At 43.0% G+C, this 22,134-nt stretch overlaps 1 protein-coding gene across 1 annotated transcript in view; it reads left to right on the plus strand.

Moving 5' to 3' along the window:
* Positions 1–21,771, plus strand: part of LOC110535203 (vesicular, overexpressed in cancer, prosurvival protein 1) — a 55,043-nt gene extending 33,272 nt beyond the window's left edge. Inside the window, exons 3-5 of the mRNA XM_036934750.1 lie at positions 13,348–13,425; positions 17,197–17,330; positions 20,060–21,771. Coding sequence (XP_036790645.1) covers positions 13,348–13,425; positions 17,197–17,330; positions 20,060–20,247 — 400 coding nt within the window. The 3' untranslated portion in view covers positions 20,248–21,771. The remainder of the gene's footprint in view (positions 1–13,347; positions 13,426–17,196; positions 17,331–20,059) is intronic.
* Positions 21,772–22,134: the final 363 nt, after the last annotated feature.

Genomic DNA, 22,134 nt, shown 5'->3' on the forward strand with positions numbered 1-22,134 from the left:
ATAAATAAAAACATTATAAAGTGGGCTCATTCTCAAAATACAAAACTTCTAAAAACCAAATCAGTAACTTATTCTTTTAGACTTTTCATTACACTAAAACAGAAATCCGATTTTAAAGAAGCCAGTTGCAAAAGTTACTTTCAAATAATCTGTCACCACATAAACCCCGCAGAGCACCAGACCCACCAGGCTCTTGTTGAATCGATGGTGAAATATGTCCCTGTACTGACCCTTCACACGTGACCTTTTACCTCCTCATCTCCTTTGTTGTCAATCAGCTGTGGGGACATCGTGGCGTAGTCCCTCGCCGCAGTACTTTTGTTGCCAGCTCTTTCCCCAGACAGCCGTGACATTGTAAAACGCCATCCACGGTCAGCAGGGCTAATTGGGTGGAGTGTAGAAGTTTAGCATCAGGAGACTGTGCTGACTGTGCTGCCGCCTCGCTGTCTGACTCCATTACATGCTGCTGTGTGGAGGAATCGACACCGGGCCTGGGGGGGTTAGTTAACACAAACGAATCTCAGAATGATAATGCAAAAAAATACAAGATGTTTATGCAGCCCCTGTCTAATGCATTACATGAGCTGTATGCAGAACCTTGTCTGTAATTCTGAGGTGCGACACTGAACCTGCCTGGTCAAAATAGAGATGAAATGGAAATAAGAAATTACAATAATGATTTGGGTACACCGTACATTGAAGGGCGGTTTTGCACTTGAACTGAAATGTCATTTTCCAGACATGGTTTAATATAGTCTCAGACTTGCACTAGTCTGGATTATAAATCTGAATTCTAGTCTAGAGCTAAGTGAAGGTTTTAAATTAAATCTGGCCAAAGGCGGGTTTAATTTCAGATGAATGGATGTTTGCCCCCAGGTTGACCTTGACAATGAGAGAAACTGGATTACCTGGACTATTTCAATGATGATCTCAGAGCACCACCGAGACCAGACAGAAGGACGGTTAGAGACCGGAGCAACCCACCAAATCATTTTTGATGAAATCAAATTTCCTTGACCGTTTTTTTCCATGCAATGAAAATGGAGCTGACGTAATTTGTTTGCTTTTGAGCCAAGGCTTTCGTCTGACTCTGTCTTAGGGGGAGGTCCCATCCCTTCTTCCCGACATGTTCTGATCACCTGACTCTGTTTTAGGGGGAAGTCCCATCCCTTCTTCCCGACATGTTCTGATCACCTGACTCTGTCTTAGGGGGAAGTCCCATCCCTTCTTCCCGACATGTTCTGATCACCTGACTCTGTTTTAGGGGGAGGTCCCATCCCTTCTTCCCGACATTCTGATCACCTGACTCTGTCTTAGGGGGAAGTCCCATGCCTTCTTCCTGACATTCTGATCACCTGACTCTGTCTTAGGGGGAAGTCCCATCCCTTCTTCCCCAACATGTTCTGATCACCTGACTCTGTTTTAGGGGGAAGTCCCATCCCTTCTTCCCGACATGTACTGATCACCTGACTCTGTCTTAGGGGGAAGTCCCATCCCTTCTTCCCGACATGTTCTGATCACCTGACTCTGTCTTAGGGGGAAGTCCCATCCCTTCTTCCCAACATGTACTGATCACCTGACTCTGTCTTAGGGGGAAGTCCCATCCCTTCTTCCCCACAATGTACTGATCACCTGACTCTGTTTTAGGGGGAAGTCCCATCCCTTCTTCCCAACATATTCTGATCACCTGACTCTGTTTTAGGGGGAAGTCCCATCCCTTCTTCCCAACATGTTCTGATCACCTGACTCTGTTTTAGGGGGAGGTCCCATCCCTTCTTCCCAACATGTTCTGATCACCTGACTCTGTCTTAGGGGGAGGTACCATCCCTTCTTCCCAACATGTTCTGATCACCTGACTCTGTCTTAGGGGGAAGTCCCATCCCTTCTTCCCGACATGTACTGATCACCTGACTCTGTCTTAGGGGGAAGTCCCATCCCTTCTTCCCGACATGTTCTGATCACCTGACTCTGTCTTAGGGGGAAGTCCCATCCCTTCTTCCCGACATGTACTGATCACCTGACTCTGTCTTAGGGGGAAGTCCCATCCCTTCTTCCCAACATGTACTGATCACCTGACTCTGTCTTAGGGGGAAGTCCCATCCCTTCTTCCCGACATGTTCTGATCACCTGACTCTGTCTTAGGGGGAAGTCCCATCCCTTCTTCCCGACATGTTCTGATCACCTGACTCTGTCTTAGGGGGAAGTCCCATCCCTTCTTCCCAACATGTACTGATCACCTGACTCTGTCCTTAGGGGAAGTCCCATCCCTTCTTCTTCCCGACATTCTGATCACCTGACTCTGTCTTAGGGGGAAGTCCCATCCCTTCTTCCCGACATTCTGATCACCTGGAACCTTCCATCATGAAACAGGAGATGTGTTATTATTATTATTTGTTATTTATAATTTAACCAACCTGTATGCAGAATAGTCCACAAAGAGTTACAGTTCATTTAAGGAAATCAAGTCAGTTGAAATGACATTTAGGCCCTAATCTGTGGATTCCACATGACTAGGAATACAGATATGCATCTGTTTAGTCACAGATACATTTAAAAAAGGTAGGGGCGTGGATCAGAAAACCAGTCAGTATCTGGTGTGAACACCGTTTGCCTCATGCAGCGCGACACATCTCCTTCGCATAGAGTTGATCAGACTGTTGATTGTTGAATGTTGTCCCACTCCTCTTCAATATCTGTTTGAAGTTGCTCGATATTGGCGATAACTAGAACACGCTGTTGTACACATCAATCCAGAGCATCCCAAACATGTTCAATGGGTGACATGTCCGAGTTTGCAGACCATGGAAGAACTGAGTGATTGTTCAGCTTCCATGAATTGAGTCAGTTCGTGACACAAACTACAGTCAGGTCAAGACCCTGGTGGAGACGACAAGACTGTTTCTGACAGTTTGTGCAGAAATTCTTTGTTTGTGCAAACCCAGTTTCATTATTTTTCACGCAGGTGAAGCCGGATGTGGAGGTTCTGGGCTGGCGTGGTTACGTGTGTTCTACAGTTGTGAGGCCAGTTGGATGTACTGACAAATACTCAAAAGAGTGACGTGAACTGTCAATTCTCTGGCAACAGCTATGGTGGACATTCCTGCAGTCAGCATTGTAATTGCACGCTCCCTCAACTTGAGACGTGGCATTGTGTTGTTTGACAAAACTGCACATTTTTAGTGGCCTTTTATTGTCCCCAGCACAAGGCACACCTCTGTAATGATCAGGCTGTTTAATCAGCTACTTGATATGCCACACCTGTCAGGTGGATGGATTGTTGTGCACAAATGATGTGCACAAAATTTGAGCGAATGGAAAATGTCTGGGATCTTTTTTTTGATTTCGGCTCCTGAAACATGGGACCAAGATTTTCACATATTGCGTTTTTTATATTTTTGTTCAGTGTACATCAAGTTCCTGATGCTGCCCAAGCCAACTACAAGGTAGAGTTCGATGACTATGAGAACGTCCCTGGAGTTACTGGCTGTCATAGTCCCATCAAGTGTCCTTCTACAGCAGATTGAAGGAGGACAACATAGTGGAATCATACTTGGTGATGGTGGTTATAGGGCTTTCAACCAAGGACATGCTGCGTTGACCTCAAACAGCATGGCTTTACATTGACCTCAAACAGCATGGCTTCACATTGACTTCAAACAGCATGTCTTCACATTGACCTCAAACAGCATGGCTTCACATTGACCTCACACAGCATGGCTTCACATTGACCTCAAACAGCATGTCTTCACATTGACCTCAAACAGCATGGCTTCACATTGACCTCAAACAGCATGGCTTCACATTGACCTCAAACAGCATGGCTTCACATTGACCTCAAACAGCATGGCTTCACATTGACCTCAAACAGCATGTCTTCACATTGACCTCAAACAGCATGTCTTCACATTGACCTCAAACAGCATGGCTTCACATTGACCTCAAACAGCATGGCTTCACATTGACCTCAAACAGCATGGCTGTACATATGGATGTCATAGTCCCATCAAGTGTCCTTCTACAGCAGATGCTGTAAACATCTGGTTCTCAAATGTACAAAGTGTATGCCCTACCAGTGTTCAGTTCTCCAACGTTGTTTCATGTTGGAAAGGTGCAAATCATGACTCAAGGATTTTCTAAAACTCTTTGTATGCTCAGCTTGAAGGAGGACAACATAGTGGAATCATACTTGGTGATGGTGGTAATAGGGCTTTCAACCAAGGACATGCTGCGTTGACCTCAAACAGCATGGCTTCACATTGACCTCAAACAGCATGGCTGCTGAGACAGACAATGACAAAATGGACTAGCCAGCAGAGATGCAGTACTTCTCACAACAGATGGTTCAAGTGATTGAAGCAATGAATAGCCATGGATTGGTAACAAGGTTTTTAATTGACAAATGGAAATATGGGGACCCCCGGACTGGTGCTAGTTTGAGAAGCACATTGGTACTACTGCTGCTGCTTCTTCATGTTTCTCTCCTCCTTCATAGCCAACTTAACATGAAGAACATTGGTACTGCTTTTTCATTTGAGTTGAATGCATTACAAAATGGTGGTCCAGGCATTAATTTTCTTGTTTTCTGTTGAGGAATCATGCTGTTTGTTCTATTTATTTAACCTTTATTTAACCTTTTATTTAACTAGGCAAGTCAGTTAAGAACAGATTCTTATTTATAATGATGGCCTACCAAAAGGCAAAAGGCCTCCTGCGCGGATAGGGACTGGGATTCACTTAAAATCTATATATATATATATATATATATATATATATATATATATATATATATATATATATATATATATATAAGAACAGACAAGAGAGCCAACAACACTACATAAAGAGCGACCTAAGACGACAACACAGCATGGTAGCAACACAACATGACAGCATGGTAGCAACACAACATGGTAGCAGCACAAAACATGGTACAAACATTATTGGGCACAGACAACAGCACAAAGGGCAAGAAGGTAGAGACAACAATACATGATGCAAAGCAGCCAGCATATCCAATACCGGAGGAAAACAACAAGGAGCGCGCTCTCATTCACGCGCACCAAAAGACTAGAGTCCACCTGAGTGACACTTAGAAAGAATACGACTACTTCTTTGTTTAAAAAAAAAATGGAACAATTTCAAAAGACTGTTGACATCTAGTGGAAGCCATAGGAACTGCAATCTGGGTCCTAATAATTTGGCTTCCCCATAGAAAAGCATTGGAAAATTCAATGACATCAAAAATTTAATGGATGTATTTTCCTCTGGGTTTCGCCTGCCAAATCAGTTCTGTTATATTCACAGACATTATTTTAACAGTTTTAGAAACTTTAGAGTGTTTTATATCCAATACTAGCATGCATATGCATATCCTATCTTCTGGGCCTGAGTAAACTACTTTGAGCACCTAAGTCATCCAAACTTCTGGATACTGCCCCCTAGCCTTAAGAAGTTTTAAGAGAGTTTTATAAATTAACATCCACCAGTGTGTCTTGCGCTGGGTATACATAGATGACCATTTTACAGAGGAGTAAAGAGTGCAGTGATGTGTCCTATAAGGAGTATTGGTAGCAAATCTGATGGGCAAATGGTAAAGAACATCAGGCCGCTCGAGAGCACCCTTACCTGCCAATCTATAAATGATGTCTCCGTAATCTAGCATGGGTAGGATGGTCATCTGAATCAAGGTTATTTTGGCAGCTGCGGGGAAAGAGGAGCGATTTTGATAGAGGAAACCAAGTCTCTAGATTTAATTTAACCTGCAGCTTTGATATGTGCTGAGAGAAGGACAGTATACCGTCTAGCCATACTCCCAAGTAATTGTATGGGGTGACTCAAGCTCTAAATCCACAGGGGTAGTAATCACACCTGTGCGAAGTGGGGCATTATTCTCACGAAACCACATTACCTTTGTTTTGGAGGTGTTCAGAACAAGGTTAAGGGCAGAGAAAGCTTTTTGGACACAAAGAAAGCTTTGTTGTAGAGCATTTAACACAACATCCGTGGAGGGGCCAGCAGGGTATGACTGTATCATCTGCATATACTGAACAGTTGAAGATGGAAGCTTATATACACCTTAGCCAAATACAGTACAGTGCGAAAGTATTCGGCCCCCTTGAACTTTGCGACCTTTTGCCACATTTCAGGCTTCAAACATAAAGATATAAAACTGTATTTTTTTGTGAATAATCAACAACAAGTGGGACACAATCATGAAGTGGAACGACATTTATTGGATATTTAAAACTTTTTTAACAAATCAAAAACTGAAAAATTGGGCGTGCAAAATTATTCAGCCCCCTTAAGTTAATACTTTGTAGCGCCACCTTTTTCTGCGATTACAGCTGTAAGTCGCTTGGGGTATGTCTCTATCAGTTTTGCACATCGAGAGACTGTTCCTCCTTGCAAAACAGCTCAAGCTCAGTGAGGTTGGATGGAGAGCATTTGTGAACAGCAGTTTTCAGTTCTTTCCACAGATTCTCGATTGGATTCAGGTCTGGACTTTGACTTGGCCATTCTAACACCTGGATATGTTTATTTTTTAACCATTCCATTGTAGATTTTGCTTTATGTTTTGGATCATTGTCTTGTTGGAAGACAAATCTCCGTCCCAGTCTCAGGTCTTTTGCAGACTCCATCAGGTTCTCTTCCAGAATGGTCCTGTATTTGGCTCCATCCATCTTCCCATCAATTTTAACCATCTTCCCTGTCCCTGCTGAAGAAAAGCAGGCCCAAACCATGATGCTGCCACCACCATGTTTGACAGTGGGGATGGTGTGTTCAGCTGTGTTGCTTTTACGCCAAACATAACGTTTTGCATTGTTGCCAAAAAGTTCAATTTTGGTTTCATCTGACCAGAGCACCTTCTTCCACATGTTTGGTGTGTCTCCCAGGTGGCTTGTGGCAAACTTTAAACAACACTTTTTATGGATATCTTTAAGAAATGGCTTTCTTCTTGCCACTCTTCCATAAAGGCCAGATTTGTGCAATATACGACTGATTGTTGTCCTATGGACAGAGTCTCCCACCTCAGCTGTAGATCTCTGTTCATCCAGAGTGATCATGGGCCTCTTGGCTGCATCTCTGATCAGTCTTCTCCTTGTATGAGCTGAAAGTTTAGAGGGACGGCCAGGTCTTGGTAGATTTGCAGTGGTCTGATACTCCTTCCATTTCAATATTATCGCTTGCACAGTGCTCCTTGGGATGTTTAAAGCTTGGGAAATATTTTTGTATCCAAATCCGGCTTTAAACTTCTTCACAACAGTATCTCGGACCTGCCTGGTGCGTTCCTTGTTCTTCGTGATGCTCTCTGCGCTTTTAACGGACCTCTGAGAATATCACAGTGCAGATGCATTTATACGGAGACTTGATTACACACAGGTGGATTGTATTTATCATCATTAGTCATTTAGGTCAACATTGGATCATTCAGAGATCCTCACTGAACTTCTGGAGAGAGTTTGCTGCACTGAAAGTAAAGGGGCTGAATAATTTTGCACGCCCAATTTTTCAGTTTTTGATTTGTTAAAAAAGTTTGAAATATCCAATAAATGTCGTTCCACTTCATGATTGTGTCCCACTTGTTGTTGATTCTTCACAAAAAAATACAGTTTTATATCTTTATGTTTGAAGCCTGAAATGTGGCAAAAGATCGCAAAGTTCAAGGGGGCCGAATACTTTCGCAAGGCACTGTATATTAAAACTCAGTTTTTCACAATTCCTGACATTTAATCAGAGTAAAAATTATTCGTCTTAGGTCAGTTAGGATCACCACTTTATTTTAATACTGTGAAATGTCAGAATAATAGTAGAGAGAATGATTTCTTTCTTTCATCACATTCCCAGTGGGTCAGAGGTTTACATTCACTCAATTAGTATTTGGTAGCATTGTCTTTAAATTGTTTAACTTGGGTCAATCGTTTTGGGTAGCCTTCTACAAGTTGGGTGAATTTTGGCCCATTCCTCCTGACAGAGCTGGTGTAACTGAGTCAGGTTTTTAGGCCTCCCTGCTTGCACATGCTTTTTCAGTTCTGCCCACACATTTTCTACAGGATTTAGGTCTGGGCTTTGTGATGGCCACTCCAAACATTCCCAAACCAGAAACCGTGGATTGATGGCAGCATTGATGGCAGCATTTGCGTGAAACTGAAAGTGCGAACCACTGCTTTTAATCAGGGCAAGGTGACCGGAAACATGACCAAATACAAACAGTGTAGCTATTCCCTCCGCAAGGCAATCAAACAAGCTAAGCGTCAATATAGAGACAAAGTAGAATCTCAATTCAACGGCTACAGTCAATCACGGATTACAAAAAGAAAACTAGCCCAGTCATGGACCAGGATGCCTTGCTCCCAGGCAGACTAAATCACTTTTTTGCCCGCTTTGAGGACAATACAGTGCCACTGACACGGCCCGCAACCAAAACATGCGGACTCTCCTTCACTGCAGCCGAGGTGAGTAAAACATTTAAACGTGTCAACCCTCGCAAGGCTGCAGGCCCAGACGGCATCCCCAGCCGTGCCCTCAGAGCATGCGCAAACCAGCTGGCTGGTGTGTTTACGGACATATTCAATCAATCCCTATCCCAGTCTGCTGTTCCCAACTGCTTCAAGAGGGCCACCATTATTCCTGTTCCCAAGAAAGCTAAGGTTTTCTGAGCTAAACGACTACCGCCCCGTAGCACTCACTTCCGTCATCATGAAGTGCTTTGAGAGACTAGTCAAGGACCATATCACCTCCACCCTACCTGACACCCTAGACCCACTCCAATTTGCTTACTGCCCAAATAGGTTCACAGACGATGCAATCTCAACCACACTGCACACTGCCCTAACCCATCTGGACAAGAGGAATACCTATGTGAGAATGCTGTTCATCGACTACAGCTCAGCATTTAACACCATAGTACCATCCAAACTCGTCATCAAGCTCGAGACCCTGGGTCTCGACCCCGCCCTGTGCAACTGGATACTGGACTTCCTGACGGGCCGCCCCCAGGTGGTGAGGGTAGGTAACAACATCTCCACCCCGCTGATCCTCAACACTGGGGCCCCACAAGGGTGCGTTCTGAACCCTCTCCTGTACTCCCTGTTCACCCACGACTGCGTGGCTACGCACGCCTCCAACTCAATCATCAAGTTTGCGGACGACACAAAAGTGGTAGGCTTGATTACCAACAACGACGAGACGGCCTACAGGGAGGAGGTGAGGGCCCTCGGAGTGTGGTGTCAGGAAAATAACCTCACACTCAACGTCAACAAAACTAAGGAGATGATTGTGGACTTCAGGAAACAGCAGAGGGAACACCCCCCTATCCACATCGATGGAACAGCAGTGGAGAGGGTAGTAAGTTTAAAGTTCCTCGGCGTACACATCACAGACAAACTGAATTGGTCCACCCACACAGACAGCATCGTGAAGAAGGCGCAGCAGCGCCTCTTCAACCTCAGGAGGCTGAAGAAATTTGGCTTGTCACCAAAAGCACTCACAAACTTCTACAGATGCACAATCGAGAGCATCCTGTCGGGCTGTATCACCGCCTGGTACGGCAACTGCTCCGCCCACAACCGTAAGGCTCTCCAGAGGGTAGTGAGGTCTGCACAACGCATCACCTGGGGCAAACTACCTGCCCTCCAGGACACCTACACCACCCGATGTCACAGGAAGGCCATAAAGATCATCAAGGACAACAACCACCCGAGCCACTGCCTGTTCACCCCGCTATCATCCAGAAGGCGAGGTCAGTACAGGTGCATCAAAGCTGGGACCGAGAGACTGAAAAACAGCTTCTATCTCAAGGCCATCAGACTGTTAAACAGCCACCACTAACATTGAGTGGCTGCTGCCAACACACTGACTCAACTCCAGCCACTTTAATAATGGGAATTGATGTAAAATATATCACTAGCCACTTTAAACAATGCTACTTAATATAATGTTTACATACCCTACATTATTCATCTCATATGTCTACGTATATACTGTACTCTATATCATCTACTGCATCTTTATGTAATACATGCATCACTAGCCACTTTAAACTATGCCACTTTGTTTACATACTCATCTCATATGTATATACTGTACTCGATACCATCTACTGCATCTTGCCTATGCCGTTCTGTACCATCACTCATTCACATATCTTTATGTACATATTCTTTATCCCTTTACACTTGTGTGTATAAGGTAGTAGTTTTGGAATTGTTAGTTAGATTACTCGTTGGTTATTACTGCATTGTCGGAACTAGAAGCACAGGCATTTCGCTACACTCACATTAACATCTGCTAACCATGTGAATGTGACAAATAAAATTTGATTTGATTTGACTTTGTTGTCCTTAAGCCATTTTGCCACAACTTTGGAAGTATGCTTGGGGTCATTGTCCATTTGGAAGACCCATTTGCGACCAAGCTTTAACTTCCTGACTAATGTCTGGAGATGTTGCTTCAATATATCCGCATAATTGTCCTACCTCATGATGCCATCTATTTTGTGAAGTGCACCAGCCCCTCCTGAGGCAAGGCACAACCCACAACATGATGTTGCCACCCCCGTGCTTCACGGTTGGGATGGTGTTCTTCAGCTTGCAAGCCTCCCTCTTTTTCCTCAAAACATAACGATGGTCATTTTGGCCAAACAGTTCTATTTTTGTTTTATCAGACCAGAGGACATTTCTCCAAAAAGTACGATCTTTGTCCCCATGTGCAGTTGTAAACCATAGTCTGGTTTTTTTATGGCGGTTTTGGAGCAGTTGCTCCTTCCTTGCTCAGTGGCCTTTCAAGTAATGTTGATATCGGACTCGTTTTACTGTGGATATAGATACTTTTGTACCTTTTTCCTCCAGCATCTTCACAAGGTCCTTTGCTGTTGTTCTTGGATTGATTTGCACTTTCCACACCAAAGTACGTTCAAATCAAATCTATTTTTATTTGTCACATACACATGGTTAGCAGAAGTTAATGCAAGTGTAGCGAAATGCTTGTGCTTCTAGTTCCGACAATGCAGTAATAACCAACGAGTAATCTAACCTAACAATTCCACAACTACTACCTTATACACACAAGTGTAAAGGGATAAAGAATATGTACATAAAGATAAATGAATGCGTGATGGTACAGAACGGCATAGGCAAGATGCAGTAGATGGTATCGAGTACAGTATATACATATGAGATGAGTAATGTAGGGTATGTAAACAAAGTGGCATAGTTTAAAGTGGCTAGTGATACATGTATTACATAAAGATGGCAAGATGCAGTAGATGATATAGAGTACAGTATATACATTGGGGCAAAAAAGTATTTAGTCAGCCACCAATTGTGCAAGTTCTCCCACTTAAAAAGATGAGAGAGGCCTGTAATTTTCATCATAGGTACACTTCAACTATGACAGACAAAATGAGAAAAAAAATCCAGAAAATCACATTGTAGGATTTTTAATGAATTTATTTGCAAATTGTGGTGGAAAATAAGTATGTACATATACATATGAGATGAGTAATGTAGGCTATGTAAACATTATATCAAGTGGCATTGTTTAAAGTGGCTAGTGATATATTTTACATACATTTCAATCAATTTCCATTATTAAAGTGGCTGGAGTTGAGTCAGTATGTTGGCAGCAGCCACTCAATGTTAGTGGTGTCTGTTTAACAGTCTGATTGCCTTGAGATAGAAGCTTTTTTGCAGTCTCTCAGTCCCTGCTTTGATCCACCTGTACTGACCTCGCCTTCTGGATGATAGCGGGGTAAACAGGCAGTGGCTCGGGTGGTTGTTGTCCTTGATGATCTTTTTGGCCTTCCTGTGACATCGGGTGGTGTAGGTGTCCTGGAGGGCAGGTAGTTTGCCCCCGGTGATGCGTTGTGCAGACCTCACTACTCTCTGGAGAGCCTTACGGTTGTGGGCGGAGCAGTTGCCGTACCAGGCTGTGATACAGCCCGACAGGATGCTCTCGATTGTGCATCTGTAGAAGTTTGTGAGTGCTTTTGGTGACAAGCCAAATTTCTTCAGCCTCCTGGGGTTAGTCAACAAAGCATAGTCAACAAAGCAAGCAGTTGTCATGAGGCAAATAGCAAAATGCATATATACATAATGTCCTGGGGCCATTGTAAGTTCAGAGTCACTTGCCCCAGTGCGTGTGTGTGGTGGGGGGGGAGGGGGTACTTGTACCAGACTGGGAGATGGGCTAGGGCAGACGGTGAACAGATCGCCAGGTGGTATCCAAGCAGCAGGAGAAGGTGTCACACCCACTTGGGAGAAGCTTTTATTTCTGGAGGCAGATTTCTTGTAGAAAATGCCAATGGATGGTCTTTGAACAGCAAGAGGGGACTTCAAAGACTCTTGCCACTTGTTGGGCCCAAAGGCCTCCACACTTCACACCTCCGTTCTAATTGAAATTGTATCTGGTCTGTCCTAGAAAGCCTGGCAGACTTAAGCATTCAGTCCCCATAAACTTTATTTATTTATTATAAAGTACTTTATTATTTCAAAATGTTTCGATAATTGGATGCTTCGGCACACTTCTCTTTTAGGAGTTTTTTTTTTTTTCAAAGCCACTGACATTTTTTAACGTTTTTATTTTTTGGTTTAGGTGATTTCCTCCAATTCCACACAATGCTATGTATTAGTTTCCCGTCCCTGGTTTCTGAAATATCCTCAGGTCTGCACTAAGGGCACATTATTATCTAGTTAGGCTTCACAAAGATTAACTGGTTAGTCCTTACATACCTTAGTCTGGGACTCCCTAGTCTAGAACTAATTCATCTAAATAATTAAGTTAAGCAATTTTTTTTATTCTGGATTCATTTAAGTAGAATTTAAACTCTGTCCGGGAAACCCATGGGACTCTACAAGGTACTGAAAGCGTTCCACAGGGATGCTGGCCCATGTTGACTCTAACGCTTTCCACAGTTTTGTCAAGTTAGCTGGATGTGCTTTGGGTGGTGGACCATTTTTGATACACGTGGGAAACTGTTGAGCGTGAAAAACCCAGCAGCATTGCAATTCTTGACACACTCAAACCGGTGCGCCTGGCACCTACTACCATACCCCGCATACAAAGGTACTTAAATCTTTTGTCTTGCCCATTCACCCTCTGAATGGCACACATACACAATGCATGTTTTAAAGCTTACAAATCTTTCTTTAACCTGACTCCTCCACCTTCATCTACACTGATTTTGAATTGGATTCAACAGGTGACATCAATAAGGGATCATGTCTTTCACCTGGTCAGTCTGTCATGGAAAGAGCAGGTGTTCTTAATGTTTGGTACATTCAGTGTATATAACTCACTCCACTCTGTTTCTAGATGTGACTAGACAAAGTGTTTGCGTTCTCATTTCAGATGCCGCTCGTACGAGGACTGTTGTGGGACCCGATGCTGTGTCCGAGCCCTCTCCATCCAGCGGCTATGGTACTTCTGGTGAGTCCATCTTAACTCTGACTATAAATGGACTGGACAAGAGTTTTTTTTTTTTTTTTTTTTTTTTTCAGTGTTATTTGTTTGGTCCAATCAAAAAGCATGCATGACATTAGTTGAATTGTAAGGCTTTCTCATTGCAATGTTCCAATGCTGTTATTGGGAAAATAAATCCCATGCCCAGGTCATTCACGAGTCACCTCTGACTGGCAACCGTTCCTCATTCTGGTTGGTAAACAAATCATTGATGCAAATAAGGCTGCTCTCCTGGTGGTACGCGCTCAGTTGAAAATGACGTTTGGTGCCGCTTTACTTACTGTTGAAGGGGTGGAGACAGGTTAAATAATCGTTATCAAATCAAATTTAATTTGTCACATACACATGGTTAGCAGATGTTAATGCGAGTGTAGCGAAATGCCAACAAGTAATCTAGCTAACAATTCCAAAATACTACCTTATACACACAAGTGTAAGGGGATAAAGAATATGTACATAAAGATATATGAGTGAGTGATGGCACAGAGCGGCATAGGCAAGATACAGTAGATGGTATCGAGTACAGTATATACATATGAGATGAGTATGTAAACAAAGTGGCATAGTTAAAGTGGCTAGTGATACATGTATTACATAAGGATACAGTAGATGATATAGAGTACAGTATATACGTATGCATATGAGATGAATAGTGTAGGGTATGTAAACATTATATTAGGTAGCATTGTTTAAAGTGGCTAGTGATATATTTTACATCATTTCCCATCAATTCCCATTATTAAAGTGGCTAGTGATACATGTATTACATAAAGATGCAGTAGATGATATAGAGTACAGTATATACGTATGCATATGAGATGAATAGTGTAGGGTATGTAAACATTATATTAGGTAGCATTGTTTAAAGTGGCTAGTGATATATTTTACATCATTTCATAAGAGACAAACTGCAACGTTTCCACTGGATAAGACAGTATTTGCACCTGCAAGTTGCTGGGGGAAAAATACTACCCAACTTCAAGACATCAAAGCACATCATCCCAATATATACTGTGTACAAAACATTAGGAACACCTTCCTAATATTGAGTTGTACTCCCTTTTGACCTCAATTTGTTGAGACTCGGGACTCTACAAGGTGTCGTATTCTACAGGGATGCTGGCCCATGTTGACTCCAATGCTTCCCATGCTTGTTCAATGAACCATAAACAACTAATGAACCTGTGGAACGGTTGTTAAGACACTAACAGCTTACAGACGGTAGGCAATTAAGGTCACAGTTATGAAAACTTAGGCCACTAAAGAGGGCTTTCTTCTACCTCTGAAAAACACCAAAAGAAAGATGCCCAGGGTCCCTGCTCATCTGCGTAAACGTGCCTTAGGCGTACTGTGAGACGCCTATGACAGCTGTAACACATGATTATCATCTGTTGCTGTTTACCCTTGTTTCACTCTCCTCGGTCAACAACATGATTAGGACTGGCTGTGTGGTATCAGTCAACATGATTAGGACTGGCTGTGTGGTATCACTCTCCTCGGTCAACAACATGATTAGGACTGCCTGTGTGTCATCAGTCAACATGATTAGGACTGCCTGTGTGGTATCAGTCAACATGATTAGGACTGCCTGTGTGGTATCAGTCAACATGATTAGGACTGGCTGTGTGGTATCACTCTCCTCGGTCAACAACATGATTAGGACTGCCTGTGCGGTATCAGTCAACATGATTAGGACTGCCTGTGTGGTATCAATCAACATGATTAGGACTGCCTGTGTGGTATCACTCTCCTCGGTCAACAACATGATTAGGACTGCCTGTATGTCATCAGTCAACATGATTAGGACTGCCTGTATGTCATCAGTCAACATGATTAGGACTGCCTGTGTTGTATCAGTCAACATGATTAGGACTGCCTGTGTGGTATCAGTCAACATGATTAGGACTGCCTGTACGGTATCAGTCAACATGATTAGGACTGCCTGTGTGGTATCAGTCAACATGATTAGGACTGGCTGTGTGTTATCAGTCAACATGATTAGGACTGCCTGTGTGGTATCAGTCAACATGATTAGGACTGGCTGTGTGGTATCACTCTCCTCGGTCAACAACATGATTAGGACTGCCTGTGCGGTATCAGTCAACATGATTAGGACTGCCTGTGTGGTATCAATCAACATGATTAGGACTGCCTGTGTGGTATCACTCTCCTCGGTCAACAACATGATTAGGACTGCCTGTATGTCATCAGTCAACATGATTAGGACTGCCTGTATGTCATCAGTCAACATGATTAGGACTGCCTGTGTTGTATCAGTCAACATGATTAGGACTGCCTGTGTGGTATCAGTCAACATGATTAGGACTGCCTGTACGGTATCAGTCAACATGATTAGGACTGCCTGTGTGGTATCAGTCAACATGATTAGGACTGCCTGTGTGTCATCAGTCAACATGATTAGGACTGCCTGTGTGGTATCAGTCAACATGATTAGGACTGGCTGTGTGGTATCAGTCAACATGATTAGGACTGGCTGTGTGGTATCACTCTCCTCGGTCAACAACATGATTAGGACTGCCTGTGCGGTATCAGTCAACATGATTAGGACTGCCTGTGTGGTATCAGTCAACATGATTAGGACTGGCTGTGTGGTATCAGTCAACATGATTAGGACTGGCTGTGTGGTATCAGTCAACATGATTAGGACTGGCTGTGTGGTATCACTCTCCTCGGTCAACAACATGATTAGGACTGGCTGTGCGGTATCAGTCAACATGATTAGGACTGCCTGTGTGGTATCAGTCAACATGATTAGGACTGCCTGTGTGGTATCAGTCAACATGATTAGGACTGGCTGTGTTGTATCACTCTCCTCGGTCAACAACATGATTAGGACTGCCTGTGTAGGTTCAGTCAACATGTGTTCTCATGACATTTTGATTTGGGAAGTTTTAATGTTTTTTCTTGGAAACTATATAATTTAACAAAATACCTGCATCACTAGTCCAGTGCAGTCTGTGGAACGGATCGTTTTAGTCAGATATATACTACAGTTCAGAACTTTGAGGTCACTTAGAAATGAAAAGCTTTTTTTTTTTTTTTTTTCCATTCAAATTGATCAGAAATACAGTATAGACATTGTTAACGTTGTAAATGACTATTGTAGCTGGAAACGGCTGATTTATTTATATTTTTAATGGAATATCTACGAAGGCGTACAGAGGCCCGTTATCAGCAACCATCACTCCTGTGTTCCAATGACACGCTGTGTTAGTTAATCCAAGTTGATCATTTTAAAAGGCTAGTTGATCATTAGAAAACTCTTTTGCAATTATGTTAGCACAGCTGAAAACTGTTCTGATTAAATAAGCAATACACCTGACCTTCTTTAGACTATTTGAATACATTTTAGAATAAGGTTGTAACTTAACAAAATGTGGAAAAAGTCAAGTGGTCTGAATGCTTTCCGAATGCACCGTAAAGTATGAAAAAGCTTTATTTTTTATTTTTTATTATTATACTTTTATTGTGTACTAGATCGTATGGGTTGAAAAGTATATTTTTTTCTCAGACATAAATAAACAATTCCATGTGAAAGCCAAAGGTCATAGCTTTCTTGAGGTTGGAAACACTACTACTACATTAATAAAATATTCTCGTCTTACTACACTGACCAAAGCCATAGCAAAACAGTGCAAAATGGCTGCCAGTTTAACTGTATACTTCAATTCATGTCCCACTGTGACTGCTCTCTTTCTCTCCTCCCTCTTTCTCCAGGTTGATGCTGATGATGGGGGTGCTATTCTGCTGCGGAGCGGGCTTCTTCTTCCGCAGGTGCATGCACCCCTCGCCCCTCAGCGACGAGCATGCCTTCAACGTCTCCTTCACCAGGCAGCCTGTATCCACGCCAGGTCAGTGGGAGTATACGGCATAGACGAGCGTTCCAGGAAGTGGATTCTCAATTCTTTTTTAACCCGTTGTGATAAACGTTAGCGATATAGACATTGCTGAAGGAGACCAAATCACAGTTTTTTTTTTGATTCAAAGTGCCAATTTACCCCACTGTGTTATCAGCAGTGACAGCTTTACTGGCCTCCACAGTGTTGCAGGAGATAAGATACCCAGCGGGTGGGGGGGGTTTAAATCAATGTTCATTCCAGGTGCAGTGAGATAATTAAAATGGCTGCTGATGATATTCACACGCAGAGCCAGGCAGACACTCTTAGTCCAAATCATATATTTTTAGGCAGTGGTGTGAAAATACATAAAATAAAGTACTACCAAAGTAGTTTTTTTAAGGGGTATCTGTACTTTACTATTTTTTGATCACTTTTACTTCACTTACATTCCTAAAGAAAATGAAGTACTTTTTACTCCAAAGGGTATTTGTTGCATTTCGAATGCTTAGCACGACAGGAAAATTGTTTTAATTTACAATCCTTATCAAGAGCTCATCTCTACTGCCTCTGATTTGGCAGACTCACTAAACACACATGATTTACACATTCATTTGTAAATCATGTTGGTGTGCCCCTGGGAATATCCGTAAATTTAAAAAACAAGAACATGGTGCCGTTGTGGTTTGCTTAATATAAGGAATTTGAAACGATGAATACTTTTGATACTTAAGTATATTTTAAAAACTAAATACTTTTACTCAAGTATATTTTTACTGGGTGACTTTTACTTGAGTAATTTTCTATGAAGATACCTTTTTTACTTTTACTCAAATATGATAATTGGGCACTTTTTCCCCACCACTGTATTAGGGCTTTTCCCAACCACTGTATTAGGGCTTTTCCCCACCACTGTATTAGGGCTTTTCCCCCCAACCACTGTATTAGGGCTTTTTCCCAACCACTGCATTAGGGCTTTTCCCCCCAACCACTGTATTAGGGCTTTTTCCCAACCACTGTATTAGGGCTTTTCCCCACCACTGCATTAGGGCTTTTTCCCAACCACTGTATCAGGGCTTTTTCCCAACCACTGTATTAGGGCTTTTTCCCAACCACTGCATTAGGGCTTTTTCCCAACCACTGTATTAGGGCTTTTTCCCAACCACTGTATTAGGGCTTTTCCCCCAACCACTGTATTAGGGCTTTCCCCCCAACCACTGTTTTAGGGCTTTCCCCCCAACCACTGTATTAGGGCTTTTCCCCCCAACCACTGTATTAGGGCTTTTCCCCCCAACCACTGTATTAGGGCTTTTCCCCCCAACCACTGTATTAGGGCTTTCCCCCCAACCACTGTATTAGGGCTTTTCCCCCCAACCACTGTATTAGGGCTTTTCCCCCCAACCACTGCATTATGGCTTTTTCCCACCACTGCATTAGGGCTTTTTCCCATCACTGCATTAGGGCTTTTCCCCCCAACCACTGTATTAGGGCTTTTCCCCCCAACCACTGTATTAGGGCTTTCCCCCCCAACCACTGCATTAGGGCTTTTTCCCATCACTGCATTAGGGCTTTTCCCCACCACTGCATTAGGGCTTTTTCCCATCACTGCATTAGGGCTTTTTCCCATCACTGCATTAGGGCTTTTCCCCACCACTGCATTAGGGCTTTTTCCCACCACTGCATTATGGCTTTTCCCCACCACTGCATTAGGGCTTTCCCCCCAACCACTGTATTAGGGCTTTTCCCCCCAACCACTGTATTAGGGCTTTTCCCCCCAACCACTGCATTATGGCTTTTTCCCACCACTGCATTAGGGCTTTTTCCCATCACTGCATTAGGGCTTTTCCCCCCAACCACTGTATTAGGGCTTTTCCCCCCAACCACTGTATTAGGGCTTTTCCCCCCAACCACTGCATTAGGGCTTTTTCCCATCACTGCATTAGGGCTTTTCCCCACCACTGCATTAGGGCTTTTTCCCATCACTGCATTAGGGCTTTTTCCCATCACTGCATTAGGGCTTTTTCCCATCACTGCATTAGGGCTTTTCCCCACCACTGCATTAGGGCTTTTCCCCACCACTGCATTAGGGCTTTCCCCCACCACTGCATTAGGGCTTTTCCCCACCACTGCATTAGGGCTTTTCCCCACCACTGCATTAGGGCTTTTCCCCACCACTGCATTAGGGCTTTTCCCCACCACTGCATTATGGCTTTTCCCCACCACTGCATTAGGGCTTTTTCCCATCACTGCATTAGGGCTTTTCCCCACCACTGCATTGGGGCTAAAAGAGTGTATGGTTTTGGTTTCCAAGGCAGCTGAGACTTTGAAACTGGCACAGTTCAAGGTCTTGTTTTGATTTACATTTTGTTGAGTTGTCAATAATTCAACGTGAAATCAACAAAATGTGACTTTTTATTAAATCCAATCCGTTTTCCATGTTGATTCAACGTCGTCACATTGGTTTTTTTGTTGTTGTTGTTGTTGTTGAAATAACATTGGCAACACAGCGTTGACAGCTAAGCATGTTGGTAGTTGTGGGAACAGTATGTGGGATGTTTGTCATGAATATTTGATGTTGCATCCAGTGTCACTACACTTAACAGGGGGCTTTGAGCTGTTGAGAAGAGGGCGGAAAGAGGAACATTTTTAAATACTTTATTTGAATCCACAAATCACATTACTCACACAGACCTGAATTTGCACTCTGATTAACAGTGACAATTTCTCTGTCCTCCCCCATGCAGTATCCCAGCAGCCTGGCATGGTAGGCTATGGCGACCCCGGCGGCGTCATGACTTCCCCCCTCACCCCCGTCTACCCCATCCAGCCCGGCCCCGCCCATATGATGAACGACTACCCTCCACCACCCTCGTACTGCAACCACCCACCCCCGCCTTATGAACAGATTTTCCGGACACCAGAGAAGAAGTAAGTCTCAGTAGCGTTTCCCTCCGTTCCTTCTCCTTCGCTGTGACATCACCAGCAGAACGGACAAGGACATGAGGGGACAGCCACAGTGTCTGTCCACTGTTATACCGTCAGCCCAAGTGCTCACCCAGGTCACAGGGACAAGAAACTGAGAACCACCTAGAGGAACAAACTGTCCTTCCTGAGGACCTGGATACAGACCGGCTCAATATGTCTCCATGGTTTATATTTTCAAAATCATTCATTCTTTCTAATTTACACAAAAGCATATATATATATATATATATATATATATATATATATATATATATATATATATACACACACCCGTCTTTTTCTGCTGACAGTGCCATCTTGATGAGCATGGTCTGTGACTGATCTGTAGTGAGGCACTCGGACTCCTGTAAATGACACAACTGAGGAATTTCAATGGAGAATGCTGACCCAAGATCAGCACATTGCTTCTAGATGAACAGATTAATGTTAGCATTATGGTAGAGTAAGCTGACCTAGGACCAGGGCATAAGAACAGACACTGTCTAAAACTGTACACGAGTGACAGCAAATTGGAGTTGAAAGCCACCTTGGAGAAGTTACTACACAAGGTGTTTTAAATAGCTGAAAGGGGTAAAGACTCTGTTAGGATGCGTCCACACTAATTGGGCTGCTTGTCTCGTCCTGAATCCTGTGACTATAAACACTCCGGGCAGGAAGTCTGATCGCTGTGAAGGAGGGGAAACGGATCTGGATTTATCAGACCTATTATGTGCGTTGGGGAGAGCGGTAATTTGGAGAGGCAGATTTTTTTTTTTAATTTTTTTTTTAATTCACACTATGTATTCCTACTGTGCTGACTGTGGCGATTCATCCCTCTGGATCGGGACAACAAACTGCCACAAACTGGCAAGAAATCCACTCAACCAGACGGACTCCAAATTGAGACCAAGTCATGTGGTTGTCCATTGTGACAATTTCAGTCAGTTTTTTGGAACTATCACCACAGAGGTTCAGTAATGGTTTTTCAGAGATCTGGACTTCAGTTTGTATAGTAAGGAGCTCGACCAGAATGAGGATTAACTCAGATCAATGCGTTTGTTCCAGACACGCATGCATGCAGGTTGCAACTGGATCACTTTTCACCGAGGAGCTCAAGGACTTTGTTTGCTGTACCTTCGAAGTATTCACGTCCCTTATCTTTTTCCACATGTAGTTGTTACAAAGTGCGATTTAAAATGTTTTTTGTTGTCGTTGTTTTTGTCAACGATCTACACAAAATACTTGAATGTCAAAGTGTGGGAAATATCCTACAGCCACCACTAGGCTTGATAATATGGAGAGTGGTACTCAGTAATGCATTGGATTGGATTTGCCCCAAACATGACACTTTGTTGTCAGGACAAAATGTTCAAGGCTTTGCCACATTTTTTGCTGTATTATTTTATTTATTTTAGTGCCTTGTTGCAAACAGGATGCATGTTTTGGAATATTTTTTTTTCTATACAGGCTTCCTTCTTTTCACTCTGTCATTTAGGTTAGTATTATGGAGTAACTACAATGTTATTGATCCATATTCAGTTTTCTCCTATCACAGCCATTAAACGCTGTAACTGTTTTAAAGTCACCATGGTGAAATCCCTGAGAGGTTTCCTTCCTCTCCGGCAACTGAGTTAGGAAGGAAGCCTGTATCTTTGTAGTGACTGGGTGTATTGATACACCATCCAAAGCCTAATTAATAACTTGACCATGCTGAAAGGGATATTCAATGGTCTTTGTGGTTGAAATTCACTGCTTGACTAAAGGACCTTATACAGATAATTTTGTGTGGGGTACAGAGATAATTACGTTATATACGTACTGCAGAGTGTCCATGCAACTTATGTGACTTACGCAC

The sequence above is a fragment of the Oncorhynchus mykiss genome, chromosome 11 (genome assembly GCF_013265735.2).
Source record: "Oncorhynchus mykiss isolate Arlee chromosome 11, USDA_OmykA_1.1, whole genome shotgun sequence".
In the NCBI taxonomy this organism is placed as follows: domain Eukaryota; kingdom Metazoa; phylum Chordata; class Actinopteri; order Salmoniformes; family Salmonidae; genus Oncorhynchus; species Oncorhynchus mykiss.